Below are 15,347 nucleotides of genomic sequence, written 5' to 3' on the forward strand. Positions count from 1 at the left end.
ATAAAAATTTGAAATATGTGAATCATGTGGCCATGAAAAAATAAACATACGTATACATTCTAGAATACTAACTTGTTTAATTAGTATGCTATTAAGGTATGAAAATAAATAATTAAGTAAAATGCCATCTTTGATGCATATGTTTGTAGCTATAGTTGAACTACAAGTAATTCAAATATATTACAGTGATAAAGTTATCCACAAATGCAAGAATGTTATTGCTAATATACAATATTTGTGTCTTTGGGGTCATGTTATGAGAGGACTCAAATTCTGTATACATACTAGCTCATGGAAACAAACTGTTCCCAATATGGTTAGGACTTAGGAGAGAAATATACACAACAGAGAACAGAAAACAGGGCAAGGTCAGTCTGATGCTGCTTGCCACAAGGAACTAGTTCATACTTCTTGATGGTGATTACCAATCCTCAAAATGTTAAACTTGCAGAGAGGACAGGTAGCATTGATTAGCAGCCATTTGTCAATGCATGTGCAATGAAAATGGTGGTTGCAAGGAAGCTCTCTAAGTTCAACACCATCATCATAGGCAGAAAGACAGATACAGCATTCCTGTTATTAACAGCAAAAATTCATATCAAAAGTGGCATTTGTTAAGCATAATTGAATTTTGCAGTTGCAAAAATTGGGAAAGTGAAACCACCCATATATAGCATGCTAAGCATAAAAATAAGTATTATGACCCCAACCTTCAGAAAAAAGGTGAAAAGTATGACACATAAGATACTATATTTTACGTAGTTTACCATGGGAGAGTGCACGACTTGAATGCGAGTGATGAGGAAAGGTTTGCACAAGAGCTTACAATTATATAGCTTATAGGTAGCAACAGAATGTAAATAACTGTTTAATTAGCCGTTTTATGATTAGCATTAAACAAGCAACTAAATGTCAAAACACATCCAGAATGATGCATAAGCCGCAAAGCTTTAGGACCAAGGCATGGATAATTGTGAATGGTATACAAAAATATGGTGTTTCAAAGCATAACATGTTTAGAAAATTAGATAATGCTCATTTTGATACACTAGAAACTTACTGCATCTTCTAAGGCAATAACATGTTCAGAAGCTGTATCACTGTCACATTCCGTCATTATTCCTCTGGAAGATTCTTGGATTTCACCTTCTTCCTTAAATTCCTTTATCATTCTGAACTCATATTTTGGCAACTGGTCAATCTCTTCCTTGGTTGCCCCTTCCTGTTCCCACATTAAAGGTCAAATTAAGTCTTATAAAGAAGTTAAAAAAGAAGCATATGATAAATGCAAGTAAGTGAATGATGAAAATCATAAATAAATCTAATTAATCTATGATTGTACACATCAATGCTCCATGAATCTTTTGAAATTATAGGGATTTAGGTAGAGGAGGAGAAAAAGAGAGAACAAACTCCGAATAATAAATTATAATTGTGATATATGGTGTGTAATGTTGTGTTATAAAATACAATGCACTAACCCCTATATACACTAATATTAGATTCCTAATCCTAATCAAATAAATAAAAAATCATGAAATATAGAAATCACCCCTAGGAGACCATCTAAGATCTCAAAAGAGGCTTATCTATAGCACATGATAAAGCTGTTATTGAGCCAGAGACCCACAATCATGCCCATTTTTGGGAAGATTCATGGATGTGTAATTCTGAATACGTCTTTAATTTTGTATTATTATTTTTTTGAGCATTTCTATATGTTTAGTATAAATTTAGTTATCTCAAAATAACCTTTAGAACAAACAACAAAATAAGGGAAAAGGTTATTTACCTGATCTGCCACTGCATACAAAATAGCAAGTATGCATGGCAGACAACAGCAAACGGCAATACCGATAAGACATGCAACAGCAATACAGATCAGTACAATCACAACATCAAAAGCAAGAAATGTAATACAGAGCCTGCAAAACACAACATGCATGATGATTACAAAATAAGCAAGGCAGAATATGGATGAATGAATGCATAGAGAGAACAAATTAACCAGTAGATATTGTTCGATGTTCCAACTAACCAGTAAAGCTGAGGTGAATCCCTTGTCAAACTCTGGCCACCAGCAGTCACCCAGTAGAACCCAACCATCCACCACATGAATGAAAGCATGGTATTTGCAGACTCTACGTGTTTCATGATGCTGACAAAATAATGAACAATACAATTTACAAACAAGTATAAGGTCAAAAACAAAGAGTTCTGTACTCAACCTCAAAGGCCAAATACAACAAAGCATAAACTATACTAACAAATCACAAGAAGATACTCTCAAGTCTCAATTATGAACAGAATTTAGGTGTGGTTGAATTGGAAGAAGTGGAAGGGAAAGGTAAGTAAGGAGTGAAAATTGACAACTGTATCAAGAGATTATGGAAATGCATATATTGAATAATTGAAACATTGTCATTTTCCATCCTTTCCCTCTGCTGCTTCCATCCATTGTCACTCTAACCAAGCAAACCCCAGAATGATGCTTCTTGCACATCAACCAAGGCACACATAACATAAGGGGTAGGTAGCAGCATTAGAGTGTGGGAGAGCAAAAAACACAAGGTGAAATCAGCTGTAATCATATATGGTGGAAATGTATGGATGTGCCTAAAGCTTTATTCCATACAGCAATACATCATTTTTTTTTTTTCATTAAGTCAAATGGTTCTTCAGATGGGTTAACGCATAGAAACATGAAATCATGAACAAGTGATCCTGATACAACTTTGCTGAGAGAGGGAATGGATTCTCTCACATGAAAAATGGTCATATGGTCATGTTATTTGATCCTCACTCGTTGATGATGAGATAAGAAAAAAAAAAAATGTATAATTTTTAGACGAGTGATTGTGATCAAATAATATAACAACGTAATCACTTTTTCACGTGAGATGATTCATTTTCGGTAAGAGAAGATGTAAATTGCAGGATGCAAGAGGTGGTACCTGTTATCAGATCCCACACTCAATGAAGGAAAATACATACTTATATACACTCTCCAATCCAAAAGAAGAAAAAAGAAAAATAAAACAAGATTGAAATTGAAAGAGGTGGTACCTGTTTCCCTCACACTCCTGAAACTGCTCTACAGCATAATACTCATCATCACTCCCAGAACTGAAACTTCTATTCTGCTCAGAAAGGGAAGAACCCAATTGGGTCCTCCTCCTTCTGAATTCAACAACAACACAAAGAGAGTGAAACACACCTTGCAACAAGTACCCCACAATCCACACCCTTAAGGGAACACAAGGTTCCTCCTTGGCACTCAAACCCAAAACGGTGACCCCAATAGCAAGGAACGCTAAGTTCCACAGAACGTCAAGCACCACCACCGGCTTTGAGTAAGCCCAGTCGCTCTGCCGCTCCTCCACCTCCGCCGCCGCCGCCTCCCGGACCCGCACCGACGGCTCCCGGAGCATCATGCGCCGCCCGCTCGCGTGCCTGAAGAACCGCGCGGCCGTCCTAAGCTGCGGCGGAGGCGGCGTACGGCGGAAGAAGCTGCGGCTGCGGTGGAGGAACGGCGCGGTGTCCACGGCGGCGGAATCAGGTGGAGATGGAGGTGGCGGGTTTGAAGTCTGCATTTTTAAAAAAAAAAATTGTGTCAAGGTACAGAGAGGAAATGGGTTTGTGAGATTTGATGGAAAAAGCAGTGAATTGAATGTCAAAATTGAATCTTTGATCAGCTCCGGTGATACTTTTTTATTTTTATTTTTATTTTAAACACTTTTGAGGATTTTAGAGTGAAAACAAATATGGGTTTATATTGAAAAGTGTTGGTTATTTTAAGTGAGAGTAAGTTACGTCATTTTAAGAGAGATACAGACCTAAAAAATTTGAATTTTAAATTAAAAAAATCATCTACTTTCTCTCTTCCATGAGTTTTGTTCTTCTGTATTTATCTCTCTCTTAAAATGACATAACTTATGTCATTTAAAATGACAAACACCGAACCCGAGTTTTATTTACGGAAAAGAAAGTAAACATATAAATTTTTAGAATCAAGATGAAGCAGAATAAAAAAACTGGGGTTTGAGAAATTTTTTTTTTTTTTTATTTAAAAAGTGATTTTGAGAGTTTAATCCAAGCAAAAAAAATGGAAAATTAAAAAAAAAAATTGGGTAACTGATTTTGAGAGTTTTTTTGTTTTTTTGTTTTTTTTTTTTGATAACATTAAGGGGCGAAGCCCCAAACAAAAACAAACTAACAACCAGAAACAAAAAATAACTATCCAGGGTCTATACCCCTACAAGAGGAGATTCCCTGAAGATCGTGATCAAATAACTGAGCAAGGTGAAACGGCATAACTCTATGACTCCAGAATCCAGTATCTTTGTGAAGAGCAGACTTGGCTAACCAATCAGCACAGGAATTAGCTTCTCTTGGAATATGAGAAAGCGTTACCTCCCAATCCTGACCGATGAGTGCTTGTATCTTAGCCACTATACGAGGCTGACAAGCTGCATTGCAATCAGCAAGCAAAGAGAATACTTCAGAAGCATCTCCTTCTAGTTCCACCTTCTTAAATCCCAGTTGCCAAACCAATTCCAGACCTTTTAGAGTTCCCCAAAGCTCCGCCATTAAAGGAGTGCAAGCACCAATATGATACTCAAAGCCTCCCAACCAAGAGCCATCATCAGATCTGATAATCCCACCACAAGCAGCCACCTCAGTATTCCTTTCAACTGCCCCATCAATATTAATCTTCACCCAATTTAACCTTGGAGGTTTCCATAAACTCATACGAGTTGGATGAGGGCTAGTAGTAGCCATAGCCTTCCTACCCATGCAGTTACGAACTTCCTCTATATACATAGCAATTATGTGTGTTCCATGGGTTGGATGCTTGAAGTTAGTATCATGGACACTTTTGTTCCTCCATCCCCAAATGAACCAACAAGAGATAAAAAAAGACATCACGCCAATCATCTGAATTACTTTGATTCCAAGCTTTTGAGATATTATTTTCAACCCAATCTCTAAGATCCAAGTTGTAGAATAAGCTCTGCCGATTAGCTGAAACCAGAGAATTCCAAACACTTCTAGCATGCTTACAATCTCTTAGAACATGGAGGTTTGTTTCCAACTCACCAGGACATATTTTACAATGACCAGATTCCTCACTCCATCTAGATGTGCGGTCTTTAGTAAGAAGGCGGCCATGCATTATGATCCACATACAAGATTTAACACGTTGAGGCCCATGCCATTTCCATATGGTAGTCCAAGAATTTTTCAACGGCATGAGAGGGAAACCAAGCATGTTATAATACGCGGTTTTAACTAAAGAGCAGCCAACCTTTTGATTTCTCCAAATAATGCGGTCATTTCCATCCGATGCGCTAGGAATGAGAGCAGCTTGGATCCTTGCAACAGCTTGGATCCTTTTGTTTTTTTTTTTAGTACATTGATTTTGAGAGTTTCTTGTATTTAAGAGAAAAACGTTTTTGAATGACAAGTTGATGGAAAAGGACGTTGAGGCTTCATAATTATGAGGGTGAATTTTTTTGGATTTCTGAATTTGGCAGACTTTTTTGGATTTCTGAATTTGGCATTATTTGACAATGGATGATGATCTGAAAATGGATACTTTGGGTACAAGGAATTGAAAATTTCGTTGGTTTTTGTTTGTGATTGTTTATAAGTAGGGAAAAATTATTCTTATGTCACGTGATATAAGTTTTCTCTTCTACACACCCTTCGATAACTGTGCCATCTTTTTCTTTTCTTTTCTTTTCTTTTATTTTTTAAGTGGTGGAGCCCACTAGTTTATCTCTATGACATGTGATAACTATCTCTTTTAACATGAGATTAATAAAATCCTTATAAGTATGTAAATGAGAATCTTCAAAGTTCAAACAAAGGAAGCAGTAACGTGGAGCGTGGACTTTTCAATGTTGTGGGTCAGTTCTGTAGGCAGCAGCTGTCTTGAACAGGACAGAGGAGTTTTCGGTTTGTTATATGTTGTTGTGATGCGGTTCAATTATTCAATTCAAAATTGTTTAGCGTTTACTTTGCTTCTTTTTCTTTTCTTTTTTTTGGTAATTATACTTTGCTTTTTAAAAAAAAAAAAAAAATTATCCCTCATATGCTTGTATAGAATAATACATATTGATAAACTGCTCTCTGATCCATATACATTTTTTATTGGAACAATTTATGATCTTGGTTGCAAGTAAAAGTGAATTTGAATGCGTGAGACAGTCAGTCAAAAAAAAAAAGAGACAGAGAAAGAAAAGCAAAAGTAAATTTGAAAGAGAGTATATTTATGATATTTATGTCTTCTCAAAAAAGTTTTTTTTTTATAATTTAGTGTTTTTTTATAAAAGTTAAAGTTATTTATGTTTTTTTAAAAATATTAAATTTTTGAAAAAAATACTTTTTTCTTTTTTTAAAAGGTAAAATTTTTAGTTTTTTTTTTTTTTTTTTTTGATAACAAAATTTTTAGTTTTTAAAAAAGTAGAGTTTTGATTTTTTTATGATTTCTGCTTTTTTAAAAAGTAAACATCCAAATAGACTTTTTTTTAAAAGTGTTTTTTTTTTCTTAAAAAAAAAACAATTTTTGGAGAGAAAAAAATTCATCTAAATGGGTTCATATTTTTTTTTTACTAATACTGATATCACTTGGAAAAAAAATTCGTGTTAAGTTTGTATATATTTTATCATATGAATTTTTATATATATATTTTTTCTTAATAGATAATAAATCAGTGAGATTTTATAATAAAAAAAACAATTAAAAGAGATATAAACACAAAAATTTTATATAATCAACTATATGAAAATTTAACATGAAAAGATTATTTTATTTAAATAAAAGGAAGCAAAAGAGACCAATTATCACGAAAGACAAATGCTAAAAACTAAAAGCGAAAGATTCCAACCACTCGATGCACTATTTTGTTTACTTTATAGCATGCATTATGCAAATACTCAGTTAATGTTCTAATATTGTACTTTGGTCTTTGCTGTTTAATTATTGGCCTTAATTTTTTCGGTTATTTTTTTTTTCCCTTCGATTTTGTTCATCCATTTTCCATCTTCAGCACATTAAGAAACGTTGGTTTTGAGAATTTATTTGCTCATTATCAGTCATTTTAGTATTTAGCATATCGTTGATTATAAATGAACTATTTGTGTGATGAGATTAGGTTGTTTCTCTCTATGGGTTATATAATATCTCTATATAAGAAGGAAAATAATTTTCTCATGTTGTTGGAGATTGCTTTCTCATGTTGTTAGACATTGAAATTCGTGTTGTTTTTTTTTTTTTAACAAGTAATGAGACCTACCCCTTATTGTGTCTATAGCATGAGAGATGTTATCTCATGTGACATGAGAAAAGAGAAGTTCATATAACAATGATATGAAGTATTGATATAGATCAAAACTCGTATTTGATTAGTACTAAATTAAGTAAACAATCTTCTTTGTAAGTAAAAGTATTTGCTTATTACAAGTATATGATTACTGCTAAAGTAAGATGAATTTGAATGATCCAGGAAAAAATTGAAATTGAATGAAATACTTTAAAGGGTAATTGATCATTTTGTCCCTATTAATAAAATTACTATTTGGTCTCTCTTCCCAAATTATATATAGAGGACATCGTCCATATTTTTTCCCACGCTTTCTATCATTTTCCCTCGCTCATTCTTCGTCTTCTTTGCAACCTAACATATTAACTCACTCTTACCATCCAAATCTTTGTCCTTATCAAATCATTGTCATCATCTTTAGATTTTTGTGCAAAAATTCAAACCAATCTCCAAACCCTAGTCCTTGGCAAAGATGAACCAAAGGTCAAACTTTAGAAGGTTAAGCAAAAATTATATACATCAAACACGGTACTAAATACAATAATCTAAAGAGGATAAATCATCAAAAAATGAGGCTTCTAGGCAACTAATGCATTTCTCGCTTGACAACTAGATACAACACTTCAAATGGGAATTATCTTGGTAATCATCTTAATGACGATGAAGATGTGGAGTGTATGACCGATGTTTGTCTCGGTCAGTAAATGCAAAAATTTAATGAGACATTAAAATCGATTGTGATGAGTCGTCTTCTTTACTCATCCAACCAATGAATATGAATAGATAACTATAAGTTGATTTTGAAGACTAATTTGTCCCCTCATCAACACCTCCCCTAATTTTAAGTTAGATCACATCGTGGGAATAGGAAGACAATGATATCTCAGATATAGACAATGAAGAGTATAGAGATCCTGAAAGTGTCATTCCACTTGGTGATTTGTTGGACACTAACATTGAAGGTGGTTTTGACATTGATCTAGCCAATAAACATGGTTACCTCTTCTTCGATGGACCCTAACGTTTCACCAATAATTAGTAATTAGTTTACGAATTTCATTTTTTATTTAACATGTCATATTTTTGTAATGCAAAAATTAGTTCATTGTTGATTTAAACATACTTGATACGCCATTTACACTCCCCATCCAAAACAGTTGATGTCATAAAAGATAAGCAATTCAACCTTGAAATGCATAGAATTAACATTAATAAAAGATAAATACATAGGCAAATATGTGATTCATACAATACCATAAACATGAAATACATCATACGAAAACAACAATACATACTAAAAAATAATTCTATAATACTTTGAACAGGTGTCAACATTATCATCATCGTCACACTAATCCTTGTACTCATGTTCGTCATCACCAGCCACTTTAGACTCCTCCACGATGACTCCCTATATGCAACCTCCAAGTGCTAAATTCGATCTATAAGACTAGTCAGCCAAGTATCCATGATCTCCACCTTGAAGTTTGTTTATGCCTCATCGCCTCAACTCTCGTCTCATGGCATGGATAAATTTCTTGACATCATAAAGAGTATATCCACTCCAATTGCAAGTGGAGGTGGATCCACATCAGGTATAGGGATCTCCTCATCAACATCATCATCAATCTCCTCCATATTTGCATCCTCTTCTTCCATCAAATCGACTTCAGGCTCAGGACGCCATTGTCACGCATTCCCCACCTAGTTAATTTCACACTGCTCTAGTAGATGTTTCCTAAACTTATGGTTTCAGTCTTTCATAGTCTTCAAAGTTCATATATCCATGGGTACTTGGAACTGCTCCAGCATCTTCTGAACAAGCGTGGCATATGGAAGTGCGCTCTTCCTAGCAGCACATTGTATAAGGCAACAAATATAGTGCGTGCAATTGATCTGCACTTCATTACAAATGTTATACTTGACAATTAAGTCATTCTCCAACACCTCCCCAAATAATGAGTCTTCATATAGAATAATATACTAGTATCCAAAGTCAGAAACACAATACCAAAATGTGTATACTAAGCAAGTCTCACATCACACCTAGTCACTTTAGGCACAATGTCGACACGCCTATAACCCTCAATGGTTGATAAGACGTTGCCCATAGTAAGGCATAATATATTCAATTATATAGACTTGGCAAAGTAGGTTAAATCGAACGGGTCAACCCGCTAACATGCCAAAAAGGGGCAATTAAGTTATGTATTTTAACCCACCAACTCAAATAACTCACCTATATGCAAGGTGAGTCAACCGACAGGTTAACCTGTATATCACTTTTTCTAATATATATATATATATATATATATATATATATATATATATATATATATATATACACACATTAAATGTTAGATTATGACTTGGTTGTTCTATGTGAATGACTATTATGTGAGATAAACTATTTTCTTTTAGGGCTATAATGCTATTATTTTATCGGGAAGGTTATTTTCTATCCCCTTTCGACTTAGCAGAAAAAAAGATTAACACAAAGTAAAGAAAAAAAAAAACTTAAGCCTATCTTTGGATTCAAATGCTAGTATTTATACAAATTAAACTACTACTTATGAAATTCTGTTACAAGATGCAATGATGTGTTCATTTGCAAATATTGACATGTTTGATGTCATTATTTTGCTATATAATAACCCTAAAATTATTAATTAATTTTAAGAAATTATTTGTATAGTTAAGTTAAATGAAATTATTGCCTTAAATCATTCTTTTATCTTTGACTTATTGGTTGATACTTTTTTTAAACTTGAGAAATATTTAGATGTTAGAGATTAGAAATAAAATGTTAGCATTAGTATGATTATTAATTTTTTAATAATTTTTTTAAGCAGGTTGACTCGTCAACCCACTTCAAAACAGGATGGGTTAGTATTTTCAACCCACTCACTCACCTATGGTGGACGTTATGCTTCATTTTTTATGTGTTGAAGGCGGGGCCGAATAGGTTGGCCCGTTTTTCCAACTCTACATAACATCAATATCAAAACCATGCAAATCAATCTAGATATAAGAAGTCATAACATTTTCAATGTCACATACCCTAGATGTGATATCTCCATTAATGTAACATAAATTTTTGAAAAAAGTCTTCATCATCACCTCCGAACACGAACAAGATTTATCCTCAAGCATTCTCAAGTGTGCACAATAAAAAATTATACAATGTCAAACTCCTCACTCATGAAAAATGTTGAATCCAAATACTTCGGCTCCACTATTGTCTAGAGAAGATAGTCAGAGATGAACTATCTCGACTTGGACTGACTGCTCTAAAACAAATAACCGTTTAGCATGTCCACATTGCGGAGATCAATCGATGTAGAGGATGAACCAAGGAGGCAATCATGGTGGTTCTTAGTAAGACTTTCATCAACGGGTCACTAACGTGAGTGTCTCTCTACTATCGATAAATATTAATAATACTCTTCAATCAGTCATCAAATATTTCCAATCACAATGGAAAGCTACCAAAAGAAATCAATTTGAGTCAAAACCAAAAGGAATAGGTTAGTGTTCATAAAAGAGAGATTTAGGATGTGGTTGAGTGAAACAATTGATTTGGAGTTTTTCAAGGGTTAGGAAATCAATTTTTGTTCTTATGTTGGAGAGGAAGAGAGATTCAATAGTGTATTATGACCCTTTACTTGAGTAAATAAGGCTCTTAAAAAATGCCTGCATGTCGAGTATTTACTGAAGTAAATGTCGGTCAACTTGATTAAACAGGAGAAGATTATTATATAATATGGAAATTAGGACAAAATAATAATTTAAAAAAAAAATATGGAAAAAATGGTCAATCAACCATACTTTAAAAGTATTATGTTTTACAATAGTTGATATTACTTTTTTTAATGTATTCTTTTTGAATTTTGCACTTATTTATATATTGAATGGGTATATTATTAAAAAATATTACAAAATATAAATATAAAATTTAGAGGGAAGTTATATTTACAATCTCTTTTTCCTTAAATTTCTTACAATCAAATATTAATCATTAATTTTTGTCAATTTGACTGTTATAATTTATTAAAAATTAATAATTAATTAATAAATATGAAATTATAAAATGTTGTAAGTGAAAAAACCTTATAAATATAACACGCCTCTAAAATTTAAATAATAAAATTCATTCATAACTTTTTGTATTATGATAAAGGGAAGTAAAAGACACAACAGATACTAACCGTCAAAAGCTAGAAGTGAAACTTTTCTTGGTGTATACTTTGGCATGAATTTTGAAACACCATTTTTACTTTAAATACTAGCACCATTTTTACAATTAATTTTTTTTTCGTCCACTTTGTTCATCTATTTTCCATTATTCTTTTTCTTTTCATCTGTGTTTGCAGCATATTATTATTTGGTCTGTGTCAGCAAATTAGGTAGCAGATGGATGGCATCTATATAGTAGATAAATGGAATTTGTGTTAGATGGCAAAAGAGATGATAACTTAAATTAATACTAGTTTCGCGGTTTAAAATTCTAGTTTAAAGACATGTTCACTATGTTACGTATATCTCTACTTTTCCAAAAACATTACATAAAAAAAAAAAAAATTAAAATCTTTTGGGCTGGGCTGAAGTTATAGGGGCTTATTCTTTCATTGGGACAGCACAATAAAAAAAAGTTGGTCACTTTTCTAAGTTGTAAACGAGTTTTCAAGGTCCCAATTAGAATTGCTTAACCCAACCTCTTTGACAATTTTTTTTTTTAATTTTATTACTCTAATTATTTATTTGAAGCGATTCAGGTAAAAAAAAATAAACTTACATTTATATGAGATTAGTACTGAATCAAGTGTCATGATACCACTTCAGCCATTTGGCTGTTGTAGGGTTCATATTATCACTTCACCCAACTCTGGGGTACACTTTTTTTTTAATAAGTGGCACTTTTATTTTTTTCTTTATAAACATAATTATTTCTAATATTAAAAGAAAAAAATATTTTCTCATATTAAAAGAGACAACTTCTCTCTCCTCCACAAATAAAAAGGTGGATCTCTTAAATTTCTTTTTATTTTTTTAGCAAACAGTGAGGTTCGTATATTTATCTCTGTGACACGAAACAACTTGTCTCCTTTAACATGGAATTAATAACACCCTCGAAAGAACTCACATTTATGTATTTTATTTTATGGGGACAGTTATACTTACTACTTAAAAGTTTTACAACTCTTACTACTAAACTAATCACTGTTAATTTCCGTCAATCTAACGATTATAATTTATTGAGAATTAATAATAAATTAATAAGTGCGACCCAATAAATTATAACCGTTAAATTAACATAAATCAAATGACAATTAATTTAATAGTAAGAGGTGTAAAAAATTTTAGCAAGTAAGTGAAACTTCTCCCTTTTATTATCTTATTTATTAAATATTTTCTTTAAGGTAAATGTTAAAAACGCAGGCATAATGATTTCTTCCCTTGCCTCTGCTGCTGCTGCTGCAACCTTTTGTGGTTAAATGAAGACACTGATGAAAGTAAGGTGCATCAAGTGGTTATGCACAAGTTGGATTCAAAAGTTGTGGTATTTCCTCACAACCCATGCCGACCATTCAAGCTTCTGCCTTTTCTTCGTTGTATCCACACCTGCATTGCTGGTTCTTATCAATCTACGTACCATTCCAATCAGCTCCTCAATGGGTTGTCGAAATCTGGTCGAATGGATGATGCCCGGAAAGTGTTTGACAAAATGTCTCATCGGGATGAGTATACTTGGAACACCATGATATATGGTTATGTTAATATGGGAAGATTGGTTGAAGCAAGAGAGCTTTTTGATGGGTTTTCGAATAGAAGTTCTATCACTTGGTCCTCCATCATATCCGGGTATTGTAGATTTGGGTGTGAAGCTGAAGCTTTTGATTTGTTTAGGTGGATGAGGTTGGAGGGTCAGAAACCAAGCCAGTACACTTTAGGAAGTATTCTGAGGTTGTGCTCAGCATTGCGTTTGATCCAAAACGGGGAAATGATTCATGGGTATGTGGTGAAGAATGGATTTGAATCCAATGTGTATGTTGTCACTGGCCTTGTTGACATGTATGCAAAGTGTAAGCACCTTTCAGAAGCTGAGTTTCTCTTCAAGGGGTTGGCCTTTGACAAGGGAAATCATGTCCTGTGGACTGCCATGGTCACTGGTTATGCTCAAAATGGTGATGGTCATAAGGCAATCGAGTTTTTTCGTTACTTACGTGCAGAAGGGGTTGAGTCAAATCAGTTTACATTTCCTAGCATATTGACAGCATGTTCTGCAGTTTCAGCACGTTGTTTTGGAGAACAAGTGCATGGTTGCATTGTGCGGAGTGGTTTTGGATGCAATGTATTTGTTCAAAGTGCGTTGGTTGATATGTATGCAAAATGTGGAGATCTAAGTAGTGCAAAAAGGGTATTAGAAACTATGAAGGATGACGATGTTGTTTCATGGAACTCCCTGATAGTTGGGTGTGTAAGACACGGGTTTGAAGAGGAAGCTCTACTCTTGTTTAAAAAAATGCATTCAAGAAATATGAAGATTGATGATTATACATTCCCATCTGTCCTGAATTGTTGCATAATAGGCAGTATAGATGCAAAATCTGTTCACTGTTTGGTAGTCAAGACTGGATTTGATAATTATAAGCTTGTTAGCAATGCTCTTGTTGACATGTATGCCAAAACTGGGGACTTGAATTGTGCATATGCAGTGTTTGAAAAGATGATTGAGAAAGATGTCATCTCATGGACCTCCCTTGTCACTGGTTATGCACAAAATGGCTCCCACGAAGAATCCCTGAAGATTTTTTGTGACATGAGAATTGCAGGGGTAAGTCCAGACCAATTTATTGTTGCAAGTATTTTGAGTGCCTGCGCAGAACTGACTGTTCTAGAATTTGGTAAACAAGTGCATTCAGACTTTATAAAATCAGGCCTTAGATCGTCACTGTCAGTGGATAATTCCCTTGTAACCATGTACGCAAAATGCGGATGCCTGGATGATGCTGATACCATTTTTGTTTCAATGCAAGTTCGGGATGTAATTACTTGGACAGCTCTTATTGTTGGTTATGCACAGAATGGTAGGGGAAGAGACTCCTTAAGATTTTATGATACTATGATAACAAGTGGCACAAAACCAGATTTTATCACATTCATAGGATTATTATTTGCTTGTAGCCATGCTGGTCTTGTGGATGATGGTCGCATATATTTTCAGCAAATGTGTAAGGTTTACGGAATAAAACCTGGCCCTGAACACTACGCCTGCATGATTGATCTTTTTGGACGTTCAGGTAAGCTTGATGAGGCAAAAGAATTACTAAATGAAATGGATGTGGAGCCAGATGCAACGGTATGGAAGGCACTCCTTGCTGCATGTAGAGTGCATGGAAACTTAGAGTTGGGAGAGAGGGCAGCTACAAATCTTTTTGAGTTGGAACCCATGAATGCTATGCCTTATGTTATGTTGTCTAACATGTATTCTGCAGCTCATAAATGGGATGATGCTGCAAAAATTCGAAAGTTGATGAAATCAAAAGGAATAATTAAGGAGCCTGGATGCAGTTGGATTGGGATAAACAGCAGAGTGCATACCTTCATTTCTGAAGACAGAGGACATCCAATGGCAGCTGAGATTTATTCCAAGATTGATGACATTATAATAAGAATTAAGGAGGCTGGTTATGTTCCAGATATGAATTTTTCTTTGCATGACATGGATAGAGAGGGAAAGGAGGTTGGTCTTTCTTATCACAGTGAGAAGCTGGCTGTTGCTTTTGGATTACTTGCTTCTCCACCAGGTGCACCAATTCGCATATTTAAGAATCTCCGGGTTTGTGGAGATTGTCATTCTGCTATGAAATATATATCAACAGTTTTTACCCGTCATATAATATTGAGGGATTCAAATTGTTTTCATCATTTTAAAGATGGAGAATGTTCTTGTGGAGATTATTGGTAGTGGATATATAATATATACACATACATATTCATTGTCTCCATACTAGTACT

The 15,347-nt window shown here is 34.0% G+C and overlaps 2 protein-coding genes across 2 annotated transcripts; one reads left to right on the forward strand and one right to left on the reverse strand.

Annotated features, from left to right (window-relative positions):
- Window positions 1-202: 202 nt before the first annotated feature.
- On the reverse strand, window positions 203-3,718 carry LOC133303382 (E3 ubiquitin-protein ligase At1g63170-like). The gene is made up of 5 exons (XM_061503290.1): window positions 3,067-3,718; window positions 2,039-2,158; window positions 1,793-1,925; window positions 1,061-1,222; window positions 203-573 (listed from the first exon to the last, which is right to left on the reverse strand). Exons 1-5 carry the CDS (start codon window positions 3,591-3,593, stop codon window positions 403-405), a joined length of 1,113 nt encoding a protein of 370 aa, XP_061359274.1. The 5' UTR covers window positions 3,594-3,718; the 3' UTR covers window positions 203-402.
- A 5,341-nt stretch (window positions 3,719-9,059) lies between these two features.
- Window positions 9,060-15,297, forward strand: LOC133303372 (pentatricopeptide repeat-containing protein At2g03880, mitochondrial). Its single transcript, XM_061503280.1, has 2 exons — window positions 9,060-9,190; window positions 12,768-15,297. Exons 1-2 carry the CDS (start codon window positions 9,060-9,062, stop codon window positions 15,295-15,297), a joined length of 2,661 nt encoding a protein of 886 aa, XP_061359264.1.
- The last annotated feature ends 50 nt before the right edge of the window (window positions 15,298-15,347 follow it).

Source organism: Gastrolobium bilobum, unplaced genomic scaffold, assembly GCF_033153095.1.
Source record: "Gastrolobium bilobum isolate Gb01-03AN ecotype WA unplaced genomic scaffold, APGP_CSIRO_Gbil_v1 utg18394, whole genome shotgun sequence".
Taxonomy (NCBI): Eukaryota; Viridiplantae; Streptophyta; class Magnoliopsida; order Fabales; family Fabaceae; genus Gastrolobium; species Gastrolobium bilobum.

Coding starts and splice junctions, on each gene's coding strand:
- LOC133303372 (XM_061503280.1), top strand. CDS start 9,060: ATGTTTCCTAAACTTATGGTTTCAGTCTTTCATAGTCTTCAAAGTTCA. Junction 9,191..12,767: donor GCTCTTCCTAGCAGCACATT/GTATAAGGCAAC, acceptor TTAAAAACGCAG/GCATAATGATTTCTTCCCTT.
- LOC133303382 (XM_061503290.1), bottom strand. CDS start 3,593: ATGCAGACTTCAAACCCGCCACCTCCATCTCCACCTGATTCCGCCGCC. Junction 1,926..2,038: donor GATTCACCTCAGCTTTACTG/GTTAGTTGGAAC, acceptor TGTGTTTTGCAG/GCTCTGTATTACATTTCTTG. Junction 574..1,060: donor TTATTGCCTTAGAAGATGCA/GTAAGTTTCTAG, acceptor TGTTAATAACAG/GAATGCTGTATCTGTCTTTC.